The sequence below is a fragment of the Nymphaea colorata genome, chromosome 2 (assembly GCF_008831285.2).
Source record: "Nymphaea colorata isolate Beijing-Zhang1983 chromosome 2, ASM883128v2, whole genome shotgun sequence".
NCBI lineage: Eukaryota > Viridiplantae > Streptophyta > Magnoliopsida > Nymphaeales > Nymphaeaceae > Nymphaea > Nymphaea colorata.
Genome location: NC_045139.1, coordinates 18,611,556 through 18,632,361, shown reverse-complemented (window position 1 = coordinate 18,632,361; position 20,806 = coordinate 18,611,556). Strand labels below are relative to the sequence as shown.

The 20,806-nt window shown below is 37.2% G+C and overlaps 2 protein-coding genes across 4 annotated transcripts; both read left to right on the top strand.

Moving 5' to 3' along the window:
* Positions 1-2,633: 2,633 nt before the first annotated feature.
* Positions 2,634-4,692, top strand: LOC116247117 (pentatricopeptide repeat-containing protein At2g17525, mitochondrial). The gene has a single exon (XM_031619084.2). It carries the CDS (start codon positions 2,709-2,711, stop codon positions 4,668-4,670), a length of 1,962 nt encoding a protein of 653 aa, XP_031474944.1. The 5' UTR covers positions 2,634-2,708; the 3' UTR covers positions 4,671-4,692.
* A 2,096-nt stretch (positions 4,693-6,788) lies between these two features.
* Positions 6,789-19,200, top strand: LOC116248572 (protein DETOXIFICATION 45, chloroplastic). 3 transcript variants are annotated; one of them, XM_031621445.2, is made up of 17 exons: positions 6,789-6,904; positions 7,359-7,713; positions 8,086-8,228; positions 9,493-9,636; positions 9,784-9,917; positions 10,469-10,604; positions 11,630-11,726; positions 11,862-11,999; positions 12,338-12,438; positions 15,701-15,864; positions 17,327-17,398; positions 17,543-17,659; positions 17,747-17,842; positions 17,935-18,056; positions 18,355-18,461; positions 18,563-18,784; positions 18,972-19,200. In XM_031621445.2, the coding sequence occupies exons 2-15, from the start codon at positions 7,376-7,378 to the stop codon at positions 18,437-18,439; spliced, it is 1,887 nt and encodes a 628-aa protein (XP_031477305.1). In that variant the 5' UTR covers positions 6,789-6,904; positions 7,359-7,375; the 3' UTR covers positions 18,440-18,461; positions 18,563-18,784; positions 18,972-19,200. The 3 variants fall into 3 exon arrangements, with proteins under 3 accessions (XP_031477305.1, XP_031477306.1, XP_049932193.1); XM_031621446.2 differs by lacking the exon at positions 11,862-11,999; XM_050076236.1 differs by lacking the exons at positions 17,747-17,842; positions 17,935-18,056; positions 18,355-18,461; positions 18,563-18,784; positions 18,972-19,200 and having other exon boundaries at positions 15,701-15,868.
* The last annotated feature ends 1,606 nt before the right edge of the window (positions 19,201-20,806 follow it).

Genomic DNA, 20,806 nt, shown 5'->3' with positions numbered 1-20,806 from the left:
AAAGTTTGCTATATCTTTTATCTAAACAAAATCAAGTATGGGACTGACTTTAAAATAGTCCTTTTGGAGTCAATCCTTAAAGTTTTAACAAATTACATATTCTTACTTGGGAAGTGGTTTATCTTGTTCTTTAAATAATATAAATCCCATTACCGATAAGCTAATCGTTGTTCGATCTTTAAACTATGACGATACAATTGAGTCATTTTTTACAAATTTAGCGTGTCATGCATGTTACAGCTTTAATTACATTACACCCGCAACATGATTTTCAAAAGTTCAATAACCACCTTTAAAAAAAAAAATTAAATCCCAGTTTTCTAAATTAAATAAAAAAAATATTTGCGGGGAGAGGGCTTTTCTGTAATTTACATAAACAAATCTAGAACCGTTTGCCAAAAATCCTCAACCTAGGTGCATTTCTAAATTAAGCCAAAAAAATCGACCGTTTCTTTAGAAAATTAGACAACTTCTATTCTTCTGGGAGTTTTGGAAGAACTTCCAAGCGACAGCTTGGACATGAAGACAGTGGTGCCTCGAAGATTCTGTAAATGCTATAAAATTACATTCACACCCTTCTGCTTCTAGATAAATTACTCTAAGGGTCGCCTTAACTTCAATTCCACGATCGGGACTAAAATTTATATATTTTTCTAGTGCGTGCCATATGTGAAAAGATATCTTCCTAAATTAGGATTGCTTCTAAATCTGAACGAACTTACAGTTGTTTCATTCAACTCCAGAGTAGGTGGAACACTTTTTGCAATATAAAGAAACAATGCTCATGGGAATCAAGTTGATGATGTGAATTAAAATTTGTCATTTCTTCGAAAACCAAGTAAACTTAAGATTACTCCAAGAACAGCATTTGACATTGTTTATAATACAAAGGAATATAAATCAACCTACACATCATTTGTGGCAAAGTTATTTACTGTTAACTTTTAATTAAAAGGCTAATCAGCTCAAATGAATCGAGAAGAGTACCCGCCCATTTTAAATAACCTGGATACGAACTTAAAATGATTGATACCTTTAAATTTTCAACAGTACAGAGCCTGCAGACATGAACTTGGAACTTTGGTCTAACAGTTTTATTATTAAAAAGTGTGCTTCATATTGATGAATCTAAAAACATCAGGCCCTCCTTAAGAATATAGCGAAAAATGGGGCTTCGAACGGTCTTTAGGGAGGCGGGCACACGGATTGGATACGGCCGAATATCGACCTAACTTGAAAGTAGGGTCCAGTTTTTGTGTTTTTGGCTCAAGAGTCCAAAGGATTTGGATCCATCTCCAGCTTTTGCTTGTCCTTACTCACTCCAACATGTCCACGCTGGGGAATATCATCGAGACCCTGCATCGGATTGGTCCATATCACTTAGTGGACTCACACAAGTTGTTGTGAATTTGTCTTTTTTTTTTCATTTTTTAATACAAAAATAGAAGTCATGGGCACATAAGTTATAATCTAATTCCTCGCAATAATATAATGATATATATGTTGGACGTTGTTAGATGGGTAAAAAATAAGTTTAAAATTAAAAGCATTATAACATCATCAACAATTGTTATACCGTAAATCATTGCTAGTCATAGTGGACCTAAGTGTTAAAAAAAAAAAAAGTTTCTTTTTTTTTAATATTAAAGTTGCACAAGTGGCACCAATCCAGCTTGCAAGATAAACTTACTCTAAATGAAATGAAAGAATGATGCATCAAACACTAACAAATTAGTTCTTTATAAAATATTTCGAAGTGATCTTATATATGTGCTTTAAATGAGCCTAATTGAGCTTATACGAGCTAAATTTCACCTACTCGTTTGCGCTATGTTTGAAGGAAGGGAAAGATGAAGAAAAGATGGGGAAGGAAAGTCAATTTTTCATTTTTGAAGGGATTGAAATTACATTAAAAAATCATTTCCTTTTCATCCATTTTTTTTCCTTTCATTTGCACCCAAACACATTTACTTTCCTTTTCTCTTTATTATTAATTAGTCATCCAAACACAAGTGTTATTGTTGGGACCAAGTGTCTCAAAAAGGTTTCTTTCACGCACTCAAAGTAGGTTCCCCTCATCTTTATCAATGTCCATATAAGATTCCAGTTGTCTTACTTCTCATATGTTAAACAACGTTAAAATCAAGAGATATGAACATGTAGCTTAAGTTTTATTGACGCACATTTATTTATTGAACTATAAAGTAAAATAGGATGTAATTATCAACAGCGTCACACAAACTGCCTGCATTTTAAAGGGGCAAATTTCATAAAACGTATTTATAGTAAGTCTCTTTTTAAATAATATTTTTATCTTTTCCATTCGTTTAACGAGTTAAAAAAAACTAATATGTAAGATTTACTGAAATTCAACATTGAAATTTTATCTCTTTTTTTTTATCAATCCCCTGTCCGGATTCCAGTTGGATCTCAATTTGAGTTTAGAATAAGAGTATCAATTCAGGTGCAGGACGGCACAGTAGAACTGAATCTTAGCTTCGTGATCAGATGCAGCTAATTATTTCCGGATTCAGGTCAACTGATATAAACTTGTTACTCTGGTTCATGATCCGGATAAGGCAAAGCCGAGTTGAATCGAATCGCTTGATTCGCCTTCCAAGTTCAATTCTGAACCAGCGTCTCCTCTTGTGCCCTTCCCTCTCTTCCCCGAACCCTACTGGCAGGACAATCAGGCGATTCCACTGGTGATGCTGCGATCTAACTTTACCTCCGTCACCAGGAGACCAAATTTTTCTTTCCTGCTGCCTCTCCTTCAGTTTTCTTCGATACCCATCTCTCCATCGTCTCCTCCAACCAACCAGGACGTTGCCCAACTCATCCTCGACCAGAAGTCAGCCTCTCAGGCACTCCACACCTTCAGATGGGCATCCAGAATCCCCACTTTCCTCCACAACCAGACCACGTACAAGGCCATCATCCACAAGCTCTGCCTCTTACGGAAGTTCGAGGCCGCTGGCCGCCTGCTCTCGGAGATTCCCCATGTCCTTAACTCCCCTCCTGATGAAGAAATCTTTGTGAGGATGATCAGAGACTATGGTCAGTTTAAAATGTCTCAGGAAGCAATAAAGGTGTTAGATTTGGTAGGCCAATTCAGCATTAGGCCTTCTTTGAAGATCTGTAACTCAATTCTCAATATTCTCGTCAAGGATGACATTGATTTGGCCCGGGAGTTTTTCAGGAATAGAATGGTTAAGTGTGGGGTGTTGCCTGATGAATACACGTTCGGGATTCTGATGAAGGGCCTCTGTGTCACGAACAGGATTGGAGATGGCTTTAAGCTTCTGCAGTTCATGAAGAAGAATGGGTTTGAGCCCAACACTGTCATTTATAACACTTTGATCTATGCTCTATGCAAGAACGGGAAGGTGGGCAGAGGGAGGAGTTTGTTGAGAGAGATGGCAGAGCCTAGCGATGTTACTTTCAACATTTTGATATCTGGGTATTGCAGAGATGGCGACCCTGTGCAGGCTATGGTTCTCTTTGGGAAGAGTTTGTCGCACGGTTTCGTTCCCGACGTTATTACGGTGACGAAATTGGTAGAATGCTTCTGTGATAATGGGAGAGTGAGGGAAGCGGTCGAGGTGTCGCAGAGGGCAGAGGAGAAGGGAGTGGTGGTTGACACAGTGACTTACAACACATTGATTAATGGGTTTTGCAGAAACGGGGAAGTTGAGGTTGCGGAAGGTTATTTGAAGGAGATGGCTCTCAAAGGGTGTCTCCCAAATCTGAGTACTTTCAATCTATTGATTGAAGGATATTGCAAGGCACAGAAGTTGGAGATGGCTTTAGATCTGTTTCATGACTTGAGAACAGAAGGGACCATGCCTAATTGGTGTACTTATGACAAACTGGTCAGGGGATTGTGTGAGGGAGGTAGAATTGAAAAAGCTCTTGAAGTTCTGAATCTGATGGAAGAGAACAAGGGAGTTGGAGAAAATCAGAAAAATGTGTACAATACTTTTATATATGGACTGTACAAGGAAAATAGAATAGAGGAAGCGCATAAGTTTCTCCACAGGATGAAAGCTTGGTACCCTAGAGTTGTTGATCAGACACTGAGGATCTTGAAGTTGTGCAGAGAACGCAAAAGTGGCGAAGCAAAAAACATTCTTGATCAAATGCTTGGTGAAGGGGATATGCCCTGTGTAATTGTTTATAGTTGTTTGGTTGATGGTTTTTGCAGAGAAGGGAACGTGAGGAAGGCACTTGGGATGGTAAATGCAATGATGATGAATTCGTATTTTCCAAATATTTCTACATTCAATTCTTTGATTGGCGGTTTCTGTAAGCACGGAGAGACAGAAAGTGCAGTAAGATTCATAGAGCAGATGGATGGAAAGGGATACTCTCCTGATACAGGAAGTTACAATCATCTGATTGAATCATTCTTAAGAAGTGGAAAATTTGAGAGAGCATCTGAAGTTCTAAGGCAGATGGTGGAAAGACATATCATTCCTGACTATTGTACATGGAACTCTCTGCTGCTTTACTTTGAAAAAATTAATGTAACTGTGAAAAAGAGCCATTCTGCACATGCGGCCGAGTTATGGGACCAGATTGTATCGGTTGATCATAGCACCTATGAGCTCGACCAGAGACCAAAGGATTGTATACGTTTTAAAAAAACACACTTATCAACCGTTAATTAACAAGAGGAACAGTTTATTATTCTTTGCCGGGTTCTCAGCTATTTCTTATAGTACCAACACATCTTTCGGCTAATGGCATCCTCATTGTCATTCTCCTGACAGAGGCCACGACCAAAATATTGTAGAAACCTTACCATCTAAATGCATTGTATTACTACTTCCTTTATTTGGGTGGACGCGATACAGGATTACAATAGAGTATCCTTGTGGCATAAATCCTCAAGCGCCTTCTAAGAACCAAGCACGTAATCGACATAGTTATAGGCTTCCTCCATAAAAACCTGTGCCAGACCTGACAGGAAAGAGTTACAAGGTTGGTTGCCTGGAAGGACATCAGAAATAAAGATCCTGATGTTTAGCTGGTCCTTCTAAATAGCATAGGTTCTTGAGTGTCACCAAAGTTTCTAACTGCCAACTCATTGAGCAGCCAATTGGGCTGATCACTGAAGCAAATCTGTGAACAACGCTTCAAGCCAATGTTTTTTAGTTCCTGAACCAACCTGCCAACTAGAATCTGCTTAATACCTTCAAGTGAAAAAATCAGAAAAAGTTCACCTGGTGCTTGTTTTTCGGCATAATTCAGCAGTAGTCTGCCTAAAATCTATCTAGCCGGCAAAAAGATAGAATGAGCTATGAATGAAATAACCAGTTTCTTTATGTTTGTTCCTGAAGTAGAAATAGTTCCATCGGCTCCTGAATAGCCTCTTTCAAAAGGGCTTCCGCTTGTTCGGTGAATACCTTGGTAGAAGATATGACAGTCCTTAGCTTGCATATTGTTCCCTTGACAAACTTCGATCAACTTATAACATGATCAAGTTCGCAAGGACAAGTTTCACACTTCAGGAGATCATGAAACATACAAGCATATCAAAGCGAAACAAGCATGGGCCCCCATCACAAGATAATGCAAGTGATCTTACACCTGAGAAAAGAAAATTGGATGCTAATGAAAGCTTACTGTCATCTTATCTGAGCATAGTGAGAACAAGTACAAGCTGAAACTGCAAGAAGCTAAATCAGTATCATATGGAACTGAATAACCAGCCTATAAGATATCGAGCTATTTAGCAGAGAGCGAGAGAGAGAGAGAGGGAGATTTCCTCCTTTACCCGCTATTTTCATCGGACATTTGACACAGGAGGACTATACAATATACATTTTGTTAGTCAAGATGATAATTATTTTTCTTATTACAAGCTTGCGATTTGGCATAATCTTGTAAAAATCCAACTAACCACATCTTCTAATAATAATATGACAATAATAACAACAACAATAAAAATATCTAATTATGTCACACTTTTGGCATTTACCAAGGTTGTAAAAGGAAAAAAGTATATCTAAGCTCTTTGTATATAGGACAACTGGGAACAAAAACTGATGTACATTGTAAAGCTATCTTCTTCTATTACAAGTTTTGCAGGGAATTGACATGTACAGAGGGCCATGGATTTTGTATATAGCCTCTCGTCGGTTATGGCAGATTTTGACGGGATGATTGGAGGTTTTAACTGTCTCCAATGACTTGAAAGGTGGTGACAGGCGTTTTTTGGGCAAAACTTTTTCGGCGAAAAGAATCCTAGGCATGAAATCCCAATGGGAGACCAATCCCTCTCAATTCTGCTTTGGTAGGGACTTTTTGTTCATTTTTTGTCATTTTCTTGCAGGACATAACTTTTACTACAACTGGCGTTAGCTGCTCTGTTTGTTTCGTAATTCTGACATCTCCCCTTCATTTTTTATAATGATTGAATGAATCGCAAATGCCGTCATCATAATAATTTATAATCTCAAGTCTACTAATTTCTGTCTCACCTCAGTATATTTAATTCTTATAACTTCCAAATTGCACCCATTTGCACCCCCTACTTATAAAAACAATTTTGTGCGATTATTAACGCCATTCATTTTTGTCTAAAGAAAAAAATTCAATCGGAGAATTTAATTCAAGGAATCAGTTTCGTAGTACTTAAGTAAAAGGCGGGCATGAATTTGTCAAACAGCAAAAAGATATGGACGAATCTGGCAATTGTCGGGGGAGAAATTAAAAGGAAGCCACGTAACTATGATATTTATAGCCTTTCGGGTTTGATTGGATCGGTATTTTCTAAAATATTGTCTGGATCCGTTTGCAAGAAATGGTGGGAACCGGGGAGGGCACAAATAACGGCCCTCTTGCCAGCAACCCACTGATTCAGGACGTCCTTCCCTTCCTCTCTCCACTTCACGAACAGGTAACTTTCGGCTCTCTCTCTCTCTCTCTGTGTCTCTCTCTCTCCCTCCTTCCGGCATTTCTGACCACGTTGGATCGCCGGAAATGTTGCCGTCTGTGGGTTTTCACGCAGGGTGGTGGAAGTTGGGTCCTGTTTAGTTTTTATATTGTTTTGGTTTTTTCCCGTTACTGTTTAGACACTTCAAACAGATGCAGAAATTGGTTTTCCTTTGTGTAAACCAAAGAACACGGATACAGAAACCGGTTGTTTTTTGTGTAAGCCAAAGAGAACAGATGCAGAAATTGGTTTTTCTTTGTGTAAACCAAAGAGATACACCGTTCTAGGGAGAAACGGAACGATTTCGTGTCCGTTTTCGGAAAAAAGTGGTCCTCCACGGGGAAGTAAACCCTGTAGTTACGTTCTTGTTTACTTTGCTTGGTTGTGGTAATTCGCTACTTGTTTTCTTGGAGCTTAGGAGACTGAGGAGTGCCGATGATGGAAGCGATGCAATTACGGAGCGCCGCCGCTGAAACGACTGTCTATGTTCCTCGTGGGAGGATCCCTGGAGACTTCAAGCGCGTGATATCTTGCTGCGTTCGTAGTTCGGCGTTGCAAAGTAAAGTTGAATCAAGCATAGTGAGATGGTCGAAGCGTCAATCGTTGTTTTCCGGCGAACGCCAATTTGAGGTGGTTGTTCCGAGAAGAGGCTCGTATGGGCGGACGACGAGGATCACTTCATGCTCGGACTGTAATGTCGGTCCATACAGGAGCGGTGAAAGTCTTGTCCATCAGCGAGGGAGCTTGATTGATAGCATTAAGGAAGGCATTAGGTGAATCATCTCTATTTTGTCAAATTTCTTGCATTTTATTTATCTAAGGTATTGACAGGGACAGAAGATTTCTAATTCTTTTGGCTTATAAGCATCAGATTGGTATACTACCTTAACCAATATTCTTTGCAGTAGGTCACTATTGTACTTGATGTCACTATCTGTGCCTTTAGCTACATTGTCTTTATTGCCACATTGTCTTTATTGCCTTTGGGAGTGGGTTTTTACCTTTCTTTTCGACTTGAAAGCTCTTTTGTTTACATTTTTAATTTAACAAACTCTGGCTTTGTTTCATGTTCAGATAGTGTTTGAATACGTTTTGCACTTCTACTGCTATTTTGTTTGATGGGGATCTTGTGTTTTATATTTCAGTGTGCTGATTGGACGATCTCCTAATAGATCGACGTTCAGTACTGTTGAAAGTGAGCTCATAGTTCTTTCTATACCTGCAATGGTCGGCCAAGCAATTGAACCATTGTCTCAGTTGTTGGAGACAGCTTACGTTGGAAGATTAGGTACTTTCTTCTGTTTGTTTTGTTTGTGTACATGGATTGTAGAGTTTTGGTTATAATGATAAAATCGTTGGTGAACTGTTACTGTCCCCTAGGGATTGTAATGATGTCCTGGTTGTACACGTTCACATTTCCAAGGTGGTTTTGTTCAAGGATAAGTTTTGTTTCTTCCTCAATGTGTTGCTGCCAAGTTATTTATTTCTTTTGAAAAATGAGGTGCACACGAAGGGATATGAAATATAGACTTGGCATGTCAGTTGGAATATTTCTCTATTAATGACATGTTTTTACATTTTAAATCTTGGTTGTGATTTTATTTAACTTGGGGCAGTCCAACTCTTAAACAACAGTGTGTAATTGATTGGGTTCTAAACTTCAGCCAATATCCAAATTTAGACAATCAAAATATAAGCTTATCTGAGAGGTTCGAACTTTGTGTTGTTTAATTGATAAACAAAAATATGCATTGGTTCCTCTAAAACCTTAATATTCAAGAATATTAATGTGCTGAATGAATTTTATGTAGTTCTCTTCCAGAATAAAGCCTATCAGAAACTTTAAGTTAAAATCATGCTAGGATTAAGTCATCTGATTCTTTGAGAGATGACTTTAGCTGAAATAAGAGGCTTTAGTTTCAATATTTCATTTATCTGACATCATAGGTGGACAGACTCACTTAAGGCAGCAATAGATATTAGGTATAAGAGTGGGATGAGGCTTCTAACTGGAATATTATTAGGGGTAGTACATGTTCTACTAAACTACGATAAACTAACATAGGTGTTGGAACATATTTTTGGTGGTAGCTTAGCCCTGAGAATTTTCAAAATACTCGTCCCTCACAATCTAGGATGAGTCCTATACATCTTGTCCTTCTATCTCATTGTGGAAATGCGATAACTTATTTACTATAACTAGTTTGAATAATTTGGAATTTTCTATAGAAAAACTTTGAAACGTAATCTGTATTTCATTTCACTGTGTGCAATAGGTCTGCTACTGGCTTCGGTTGGTGTATCTGTTTCAGCCTTCAACATTTGATATGAAAATTGTTTTAACATTTCTGTGTTAAGCATAACAAACATTTCTATAGAACCATAGAACTTGCATAGGTTTTGAATCATATTCTTAGTGTGTCATATGCATGTTGTCCTCTATTTGATTGTGGAAATGAGATAGCTTATTTACTATAGCTAGTCTGAATCATTTGAGATCTTCTATAGAAAATCTATGAAATATAATTATGTCATTTCACTGTTTGCAATAGGTCCGCTTGAATTGGCTTCAGTTGGTGTATCTGTTTCAATCTTTAACATTATATCAAAGTTGTTTAACATTCCTCTGTTAAGCGTCACGACCTCATTTGTAGCTGCGGATATTGCGAAGTCCTCAAAGATGGATTCCATTGGAGGTGAATTTATTTTGCCGATTTTCGTCATTAATCTGCAAACCTCATTGTTCTGATTCATCATATGCATGATTTACATCTAACGTTTTTCACGTTCTGTAACAAATAGGAGTTATGAGTGAGTGAATAATAAGTTTGGTTCTAATGTAGGTTTAGTGGCTGAAAAGAAACAATTGCCATCCGTTTCAACTGCCATACTTTTGGCAGCTGGCATTGGTATGGTTGAAGCATTTGCTTTATATGTTGGAGCTGGAAGCTTCCTCAATGTTATGGGCATACCACCTGTAAGTGCTTAACCTTTTTTTTTTGTCAGCATTTTCTAGCTTGGGATATATCTATTTCCCTACCACATTTAGCTGTCATGCACAGTTATGTTCTGTCATCTGTGTTTGGCATGATCTCCTCATGCAGCTTTACAAAGCGTTACCCACAAAATGAAACAATTTGGCACATTCTGAGTGTGCCTACTGCCTAGTATTTGATAAGATGGTGGATGACAGGCAGGTTCACTTCATGATGCATATGAACTATTTTTCTCTTTCTGATGCTGCATCTTGTTCTTGTCATTGATGTGATTTTTCTCATGTCTTTCATGGTCTCATCAGTTATGGAAATTTATGCACGTGCCATGGGAACCTGAAATCATAAAATACCATGCAATATTTCATGTCCTACATCCCATGGAATGTCCTGCAATGTCAATGTGTTCTATATGTCCCATATGTTCGCATGTTTCATCATTCAAGAAGTCTTTGTTCATAGAAACATCTTTGACACGTTTTCTCATGCTTTAGTTATTTATTTATCGGATTACTGAAGAATTGCCTCTGAACAGGATTCACCAATGTGGGGTCCATCACAGCGTTTTCTCTCCCTAAGAGCACTTGGTGCTCCTGCTGTTGTGGTTTCTCTTGCTATACAAGGTGTATTCCGTGGATTCAAGGATACAAAAACACCTTTGTTATGTACAGGTGTATAACTATCTAATTTTATGATTTCTGTCTTAAGTTGTGGCTTTGAGTTCATTTCAGCAGGCACTTTCAGTAGTCAAACAGGTTCTAGAAACCACTTTGTGTTGGAAGTTGGAACTGAAGTTGTCAGAATTTTTAGTTGCAATGCTACGCTCTCCTATTTTTCAACGTTTAGCAGAAGTCGTTGGAATACATTGAAAAAATATTTTAGTTTATTTAGGTATCATTTGGTTAGGAGATGCCCTCTCATGTTATATTTTCATATATTTGGTTATTATCTATTGAAAAGGGTTTTTTTTTTCTGTGTCTAGCTATGATTACTTTACATGGTAGGTACACTTTCTTTATTTCTGGTGGATGTTTTTCATCTTGATTTCCTGCATTTGCTTAGATAAAAATTTTGGTTTTCTCTCTGGAATAAGTTGACATAGATTGTCATTTAGAAAAAATGTTTAAGACATGACATGATTGATTATTAAATAACAAAGTCTCTTGAATGTCTTCTAAAATAAACTCGAAGCCTTATGTTGCAGCAGAATACTTTATTTCTACATTATGATATCTGCTGTTTTATACTTTTATTAGAATAAGCTGAACACTAGGTAGACTAATTCACATGAGCATTCACTGCTTATGACTATTTTTATGGTGATCATAGTCACAAATAGTGGTCTTCATTATATAAAGTATAAACTTGGTATGTCATTCCAGAACAATTAAATGATCTTGTTGCTTTGTCCTGATTGTGTGCATGAAACAGTGGTTCAGGTATTTGTTTCTTAAACACATACAGCTCTTTTTCATCTCCTTCCCTTTTCTGGTACTTGTTCGTGAAAACTATCCCTTCTTGTCACTCCTGATGTCTCTTGTCGCTCCTGAGGTTCTGCTATTTAGACAATTCTCTGGTGTGATGCCTCATGATACATTTTCTCTTCAACACACATCCCATCTTTCAGTTTGTACCTTTGTTGCTTATCTTCTTTGATGCTGAATCATTGGTTTATTGATTGTGTAAATATCTACAGGCATTGGCAACCTGGCAGCAGTATTTCTATTTCCTCTTTTGATGTATTCTCTTGGCCTTGGCGTAAGTGGAGCTGCAGCATCTGTTGTGGTATCTCAGTACGTTTTTTTTTTATATCCTTGCTTTCTTCACTTTGGAAATTTTATGGATTCATTTATATGTAGTCTCTCTCTTTCTCATTACTCTCTCACTCTGTGTGTGTGTGTGTGTGTGTGTGTGTGTGTGTGTGAGAGAGAGAGAGAGAGAGAGAGCACGAGGGTATGTGGTCTTCACAGGTGGATAGGGATTTTTCTTCCTACCTCAAATTTAGCTCCCGAGCACCCTGTTCTATGGATCATGGCAGATTTATGTTATTGGGATGGTGACTGTAGGTATGGAAGAAAAGGGCGACGTGTCCAGACCTCTGCTACTGCATTTTCTCCATTGATAGATGAAAATAAAGTCATAATCTACTGCTTCCAAATTCTCTTCTGAAACTTCTATTGTTAGGATAGTCTTCTGAATTTGGAATCTTTATGAGGACATTCCCTTGAGTTGTTTGTTGCATTAATTCCTGCTAATGAAATTCCATGAGCTATTTTGTTCTAGATATGATTTTAAGCAAGCATTGCATGTTATAGTATGTAATGTTTTCTTAGTTACTTTTTGGTATCTGGTATATTTATGACTAAATTGTATGGGAAACTGACCTCTTTATCGTTTATTTTAGATACATTATTACTATCTTGCTCATCTGGCTCTTGAGTAAGAAAGTTATATTGCTGCCCCCCAAAATGCAAGACCTACAGTTTGGTGGCTACATGAAGTCAGGTATGTTTGTGTTGGTAGTTTTAAAAGAAGTTTGTCTTTGGTCATATCAATTTATCTTCTGATGGATCTTGATAAGAATACAGAGTTATACTTCTACATCGTCTTCTCCATTGTATATTAGTTTCTCTTGAGTCCCACATTCAGATCTATCATTTCATATAACTATTTGCGAAGGTATGGGGTGTAACACATGCATGAATGGTAGAATATGTGAATTCAGAAGCAAACATGGATTTTTGGCTATAAATAACACGTACAAACATGTGAGCACATCATCAGAATTACAAACTTAAGGTCAATGATAAGTAGCCGACCAGCTATTGCTAGCTATGTCCCACAGACGCGCCAATGTGGGCGACACAACATGTGGGTGCTGGCGCATGTACGTCTGCACCTTTTGTGCATGCCTGATTCTCCATGGTGAAAGCCAAGTGAAAAAAAGGGAAACTAAGCTGAGCCTTTTGTCCGGAGTTCTTCTTTTCTCTCTTTCTCTTTCTCTCTCTCTCTCTATCTCTCTTGCTATCTTTTTGCATGATGTGTCGTCTTTTATTGTGTGAAGACCGAAAAGTTTCTTTTTTCATGATGTGTTGTCCTTTTCTTGTGTGAAAAGGCCACAAATCATAAAGATAGCAAAAAGTTAGATGACTATGTTGTCTTTTTTAAAAGGACGACACACTCATTTAAAGTTATTTGAAAAGGGTGGGCACCTTTTAAAATTTTGGACTAAAATAGCTTCTTATAAACTATTCATAGTAATAAATGTGAAAGAAAATTGGACAAATAGCTACAGAACGACCATATAACTATATGCTTGGTATCTATATGTATTTATATATGTAAGATAAGAATACAGAGTTATATCATTGTCGTGCCCCTGCAACCAAGTTTTCTAGGATGTACCGCACTGGCACCTGCATCCGCATTTACGCACCCATGTAACATAGATTGCTAGTATATATATATGCTATGTCACACGGACGCAGCTAAAGAGGCCGCGTACCCGTGTCGACTCGCCCACACGGAACTTGGCTAGGACACGGCAAAAAATAAAAAATAAAATTTAATGTTTTTTTTTTTCATTTTATCAATTTTTTGTGATGCATCCAATTATTTCCATGAACAATCCTTTCAAATATTCAGTACTTTTGTGATAAAACACATTTTCTCACAAGATTGTAAGAGTGAACTATTAATTTAATGTTTTTTTTTTAGAATATTTAATGTAGCCGTGTCCTCATATCCGAAAATTTTGAAAATTGCCGTATCCGCACCCGTATCCCCGTGTCCGCGTATCCGCAAATTTTGAAAATTACCGTATCCCCCCGTATCCGCACCCGTGTGACATAGTATATATGTGTAGACCTTGAATACCTATTCCTGACCGATAGATTAACATTGCTAAGATATGGTATTGCTTACCTTTCCACTTGATCACTCCCACAAGTAACATTTTGCTAAACAAAGGCAGTTCTTCCAAAAGATGGAATACCTGGTAAAATTCTATTGCACAGCTTGGTCTTCTTTTTATAAATTTATCTTTTACTGTTTTTTTTCTTGTATTGTTTCCCTTTTTATTTTCTCTCTTCTAGGTCTAGTTGAATTAGATTCTTATTTTTTCCCTTTTGGTGTATATTATGTGTTACTTGAGCTTTGTTGTCAATGGTATGCTTTGTGCTTTTAGTTTGAAATGGCCTTTAAGCATCATAAGTGGTTGTTGAAGTCTTTTATCTAGTTATTTGTCCTTGTGAAACTTTTGTTCGACTCGAACCTTCATTGAAGGGCGATTGTGTTTCTCTCTAAAGACATGCCCATTGACTTGCTTGAAAATCAAACTTTGAACTTGGATCCCTTTCTAGAGACACATTTAGTCAAAGATGTCTACTTGGATGATGTGCCCCCATGTGCCTAGGGTCGAAATAGCTGTCTAACTCCATGATGATATACATGGACTCAAATAGTTTATTAGCTAGGATTGATGACATAGTTCAGTCGTGTTTTTTCAAAACACAATGGTTGATTTCTGTGGTATCATTTGCTTGATTTTCTGTCTTACACATTGCAATGGTAAAAGTAAAACTGTAAAACTAAGAACCTACTTTTTCATTAAACAATTTGTGTTGACCACACCTGTAACTTTTTTTTTTACCATGATTTTGAATACACTACTCTGCCAGTGTACATGGTACTAATAGCTTTTGTAAGCATCCTCACGCCTAGTACATTTCAGCTTAGGATTATAATGCTTTTCTCTAGTGTACTTACTGGTGAAATGAACTGCACACTAAATCTTTTTCGGGGAAACAATAACAATTATGAATTTCCCTAAATTGCTTAGAAGAGAGGACAGATTGTCAGCTATTCTGAATTTATATAAGAACTTGAAAATTAGTAAAGGCCATCAAAAATTAACTTTTGTTGCAAGCTATTTTCCAGCACAAATTGAAGAACCATCCTTATTCAAGCAAAATGGCCTGATTAGATTTTCTGCTTTTCAACAGTAATGAAGTTATCTGTATCTCACTATCTTGTCCTTCCCTCATAAAAGACGTCCTACCAAAGTTAAAAAGCAAAAGAGAAGGTGGAGAAATTGTTTTTGTTTTCTCTGAATTTGTATGTTTGACTGGTTGTGTTTTGATTTTGTTCTCTTGGTAGCACATTGGTATATGACTATATGCATAAGTTTTCTTCTTAAGAGGAGAGAAACCACCCTCAGATTGTGATCGCTAGCCAGCTTATTTAACCTGTCATACCTACAGTTGCATCCCTTACGTTATGAAACGCTGAAGTGAAAGCACCCTGAAAACTTTCAGTAGGGCAAGTACAGTGGGGCTTTACTAAGGGGCCACATTAGTGTTGAAAATTGGAGCTCAGATTGAGATCAGGCATCTATCGGCTGGGGCTCTTTCCTAGTTGTTCTAACTCCTTAGGTTCTTATATGTGTTCATTTTGCATCAGTCACAATCACTTACATGTTTTTCTCCAAAATTGCATTTAAATGAGCAGTCTTGAATATTTATGTTTTCCTATAGTTGCATATTTGATCCGTTTGTTGCCATTATTTTCTGCGTCTATTGGCTGGGGCGCTTTCCTAATTTGCTAACTCCTTAGGTTCTTATATGTGTTCATAGGTTCTTGTATGTGTTCATTTTGCATCGATCAACCACTTGTTTCTATCCAATATCGCATTTTATGTGAGCAGTCTTAAATATTTATGTTTTCCTGTGGTAGCATTTTTTATCCATTTGCTCCCATTATTTTCTAGGTGGTTTTCTTCTTGGGAGAACTCTTTCAGTTTTAATGACAATGACTTTGGGTACTGCAATGGCTGCTCGTCAGGGCCCTGTAGCTATGGCTGCTCATCAGATATGTCTGCAGGTTTGGTTGGCTGTGTCTCTCCTGACTGATGCATTAAGCTTGTCTGGTCAGGTAGGTAATGATATCAAGCTTTACTTCAGTGACTGCTAGGTAGCTAGAATCTATGTTCTATACTATGTCTGAGAACCTACATTGTGCTTGCATAAAGATATTTATGTTGCACTAGTGTTCATGTTATAGTGTAGCTGATGCCTGAGGAAGTCAATAAAACAAGTTTTGGTTGAAGATCTCACTGCATGAATCTGGTATTTTTGGAGTCTGCTAATAAATTTCAGATCCAGCTATTGTTCAGTTCAAATTTTGGTATTAAGTAATAAAATTCAATGTGAACCGAATAACCAAATAAATGCTTTGTTGTGAAATTAGAAGGCCTCTAATTTGGAAGCCTCAAATATGTCCAGAGTGTCTCGGCAGTTTATGTAGACTGCATACATGCATGGGAACCACCATAGAGACAGTCATCTTTTTTGTAACTGTGAGAAATACTTGAAAAGAAGAGGCATATTTCCCTCAACTTCTGTGTGTGATAGCAGTTTGCTTTATTCAGTTTTTTTGTGTACAAAAAGTATGTCTTCACTAGAAAATAGTTTTTTTTGGAAATAATTGCAACTTTACGTAAAAAAAATTACAAAGACATGCCCAATAAATGAGGATATAACAAAAACAAACTTGTGTTTCATTTTTTTTCATTTCATCACCTGGATTAAATAACTACTTCATAAAAGCATGCTTTTGATTGCAAGTGACAGCAACAGTTAGATTTTTAAGTATAGTCTCCTACTCTCCTTTTACCCTTAATTAGGGCAAGTGAAGTTTGGCAGTTTGTTGTCTTCATCTAGTGCTGCTGCGATCAAGATGAGAACAAATTACCTTTGGCCATTCTCTCTTCCATTTCCTCATAGTGCTTCGTCTCTCTCTCTAGGTTTTTTTTTTTCCCTTAGGTTTTGGTTTTGATTTTGGTGTTTGTGAAGCCATTGCAGAAAATGAACTTGATGGCCTTTGGCCTCAGCAATTTACAATGGTCAGCCTATCTGTTGTTTCGGTTAAGAAAGGGGGCAAGTTGGAACCAAAGTCTTTGTTAATTTCATGACTTTGGTCACTGGTTCAGAAGAGCTGAGAAAATATGCAGCACTAATGCATCATTCTCCCCAATTACAATTTTATTTAAGACTTAATGATTTGCATCAACTTTTATCAAAAAGCAGGTATTTTCAAAGGAGCTTGTTAATCTAGGCAGTTAGACGTAAACCTTTCAAACATGAGTTTGTGTTTGTTATGATCTTTTTTCTAGGTATGTTTGTGTAACATTTTCAACTTTATATTGAATACTTGAATAGGCAATTGGAATGTCTGTACCAATATATTTGCCGTCATTGCTACCCTGTTTAGACAATAGTTGCTAGACTGGGAAGTGGAAGTGATATTGAAAGTGGAAAGAATCTTCATTGTTCTTTGATGTCTTCTATTTTTTGAGGTTTGATTGTCATGAACATGACTTTTTGCCCACTTCCAGGCCATGATTGCTAGTGCTTTCCCCAAAGGAGAATATAAGAGGGTTAAGGACGTCACTTACTGTGTTTTGAAGGTGATTTTATATTTTATTTTAATATGTACTTTGATTTCATTTATAACTTAGTATGACTTTCACCTTTCCTCTAGAGTGTATTCTACTTTCATGATGGGTCACAACTTGCTTCCAGCTGATGTTTGGGAACTGTTCTCTCTGCAGACAGGATTATTTGCTGGAGTTTCTTTGGCAGTAATATTATGTGCATCTTTTGGCTCTATAGCTAAATTATTCACCAAGGATTTTGAGGTTCTAGGAATTGTCAAATCTGTGGCACTGGTCTGTATGTGTTGCCGTTGTGTAATTCTCTTGTTTTAAATGTCTCCAGTGTCTGTATACTTGCTGACTTATTTGGTGTTTCTGCAGTTTGTTGGTGCTAGCCAGCCTGTCAATGCACTTGCATTTGTGTTTGATGGACTACATTATGGAATATCTGATTTCCAATATTCTGCTTTCTCAATGGTGCATACCTGAATAGTTGATTCTGCACTCATCTTTGCCAACTCGCATCTGGAAATTTTAAATTATTCTGACATTAGCCTCTTACGGTGCAGATGACTGCTGCTGCAATTTCTTCTGTGGTTTTGCTCTATGCTCCACCCATTTTTGGTCTTCATGGAGTTTGGTTAGGCCTGTCTGCCCTCATGGGCTTGCGTATGGCTGCTGGTGTTTTTAGGTAACTTGGACCTGCTCCCATATCGAAATTCCCAAAATTTCTTATGAGCTGACTTGTGAGATGAGAGCTATATATTTTTCTAATGCATAGCCATATTAAGACATTGCATAATTTTCTCTTAGCTATTAAGAGGCATGCAAAACATGCACTATGAATGAAGGTTGGATGGCCCAAATATTAGCTCTGTGTTATGTTTATTAATTAAATGAATTAATTCTAACCTTTGTTTGTTTTGTACTTTGAGTTTGTGTGCTTCTTCCTTCTAAGTTTCCACCCTATGAAACCCTCATCTTCTCAGGTTAGGATCAAAAACTGGTCCATGGTGGTTTTTGTGGACTGACTTCCAGAAAAATGAGTTTGGTGCATCAAGGTTGCAGAATTGAGATCTTTTACAATTATTATCTGGTAAGCCCATTATGTATATGAATTTTACTATGCTATCTGTATCTGTCATGTTATAATAAGTGAATGTGGCTAATAATTGTGAATTCCCAATGTTTGCGTAGCTTTGTTCCTCATTCTCTGCAAATACATGGACAAGAAGTAGTGATGGCATTTCACAGGTTATGGTAGAAGTTACCAGTCACCACATGAAGCAGCCCTTCTCCTTTTTCCAGGCTTCACAATTGACTTTAGGGAGCACAGAACCCTCTGACAGCAGACTTCTGATTCACATGCTGCTGAGCAGTCCTCCATTAGAGATGTATCTGACAGGTCCTCTCCTTCAGGTACTGTGTTCTGCACTTTTTTTATGCATTGACCTATTAGCTCACCTGAGCTTTTGTCTTATTGGCTTTTCTTTAATGCTACCATCTTTAGAAGTTTGTAATTTATCGCCTTGCAGAAGCTGCAAAGTTCCCATTTTTCTAATCTGATAGTCTGATAAGTATAACTTGTTCTCTTTTTCTTTTTCAGATTATACTGTCCTACTCCTGCGGAGAGCTCTTCTCAGAGAAATGTACTTATACCATAAGCAAAAAAGGATGACACAATAAATCTGTATTCGTCCAATCGTTTTTATTTTTAGCCAGCCAGTCTTGGAAAACTTTCACTGGACTGCAGATATTGTAGGGGCTTTCCTCTTCTAGGCTGGGCAACAAAATTTTGATGCAGCGGCTAGGTGAACTTTTTTGGACAATTTTCACCTGAATTCTTTTGATCCATTCTTAAAATCTTGCCCTTCGATAAACAAAGTACTACGCTCTTGGAAACTATTTTCTTTTGAAGAGACCGTTATTGCCTAGGAAATTAACTTTATCCGAGGACGGATTTCCCTCTACACAGTGAACGTCAGTTTACTTATGCATTTTAATGGCCATTGATTATTATAACTTCTTGGCTTCTTCTGGACTCTGGAGATATTGTTTATTGTCTTCAATAGTTCTTTAGCCCAGATGCAAGTAAAAATATCTATCTTCACAAGCTTTTGATCCATGTACAAGTACAAGATAAGAACTTTTTTTATGTTAGGGTTGGTTCATATACACTAAAAGATCTATCTTCACAAGTTCTGGAGTTTGAGGTCTGCTTTGGGACTTGGACAACTATGGTATTACCATTTACAGTTTTGAGAAGTAGCACCCATAAGACATGATGTTTATGTGTCATCCAGCTTTACCAACTATGCTACTTATTGCACGTACCCAAAATGACTCCAATAAGAAAAGGTACAAATTTTATTGGATCAAGTCATTGGAGATCTCAGTTTTGGTCCTCACGAGTTCCAGCACTCTGCTATCGGGTGGCCAATGAATTGGATCTGGGGCACATATGAGTTTGGGCTGGAATCCGATATTTTGCGGCCAAAATTGCCAAAACTCTCATTTCTGATCCAGATAGTTTAAATATTTCGTCCGTGGTAACATTTTCAGACTAATATAAAGTGGTGTCACATCACATGAATAAAAATTAGCACTGAACCATGTTCAAAGAGAGATAGATGTACAACTTTTTTCCTTTTGGGCGCAAGTGGTGACCTGATAATAAGAAGTTAATATACTTTGAATTAATTCTAAATTTTAGCCGTTTGCATTTAACAGTATATGTAAGTCGGCAAAAACATAGAGTAGAGCCTAGGTTTGAAAACAGGCCAAAGTGTCTTTTCTTTCGAGTTGGACTCATTAAAGCCAACATACGTAGTCTCAAAGGATTTTATATGTAAATACATGAAACATCAAAGCAGCAATTGGATAGATTTGCCATCTTACAATCTTATATTAATACATAAAGTCTAGTTTTAACATCTCTTAGCTTGAAAGTCGGATGCCACTGTAGTTAGTTTTGGGAAGCTAAACATATGAAGATTTATATGTCAATTAAGAAAGAGGTAGGTGTGTCACGTGTATGATTCACGTACTTTTCTTTGAACAAGGTACTTATTAGATGAAATATCCACTCAAAAGTAAGCGGGATAAAAAATGAAGTCTACATAAGCCCTAGTGATAGAGGTACTTAATTATATTGATGAAATTTATCCATGTATGAAATTGATGTCTTCAAAATATTAAGTTATTTTGTTGGCGCAAGTGAATTCAAGGTTCCTTTTCAACACCAATCAAAATTATTATTGGTAGATTTTATTGCATTTTTGGTTATAGAGATCATTTTGGTTGCCAAGGGAGTGTTTGGATGACACTTTCAAAAACTTGGTTTTGAAAAAACCAAGTTTTGTGAAAACCTGGTTTTTTTAATTAGTTTTGAAAACCCGGTTTACTTGTTTGGATGACAAAATAAAAACCGAGTTTCCTCTT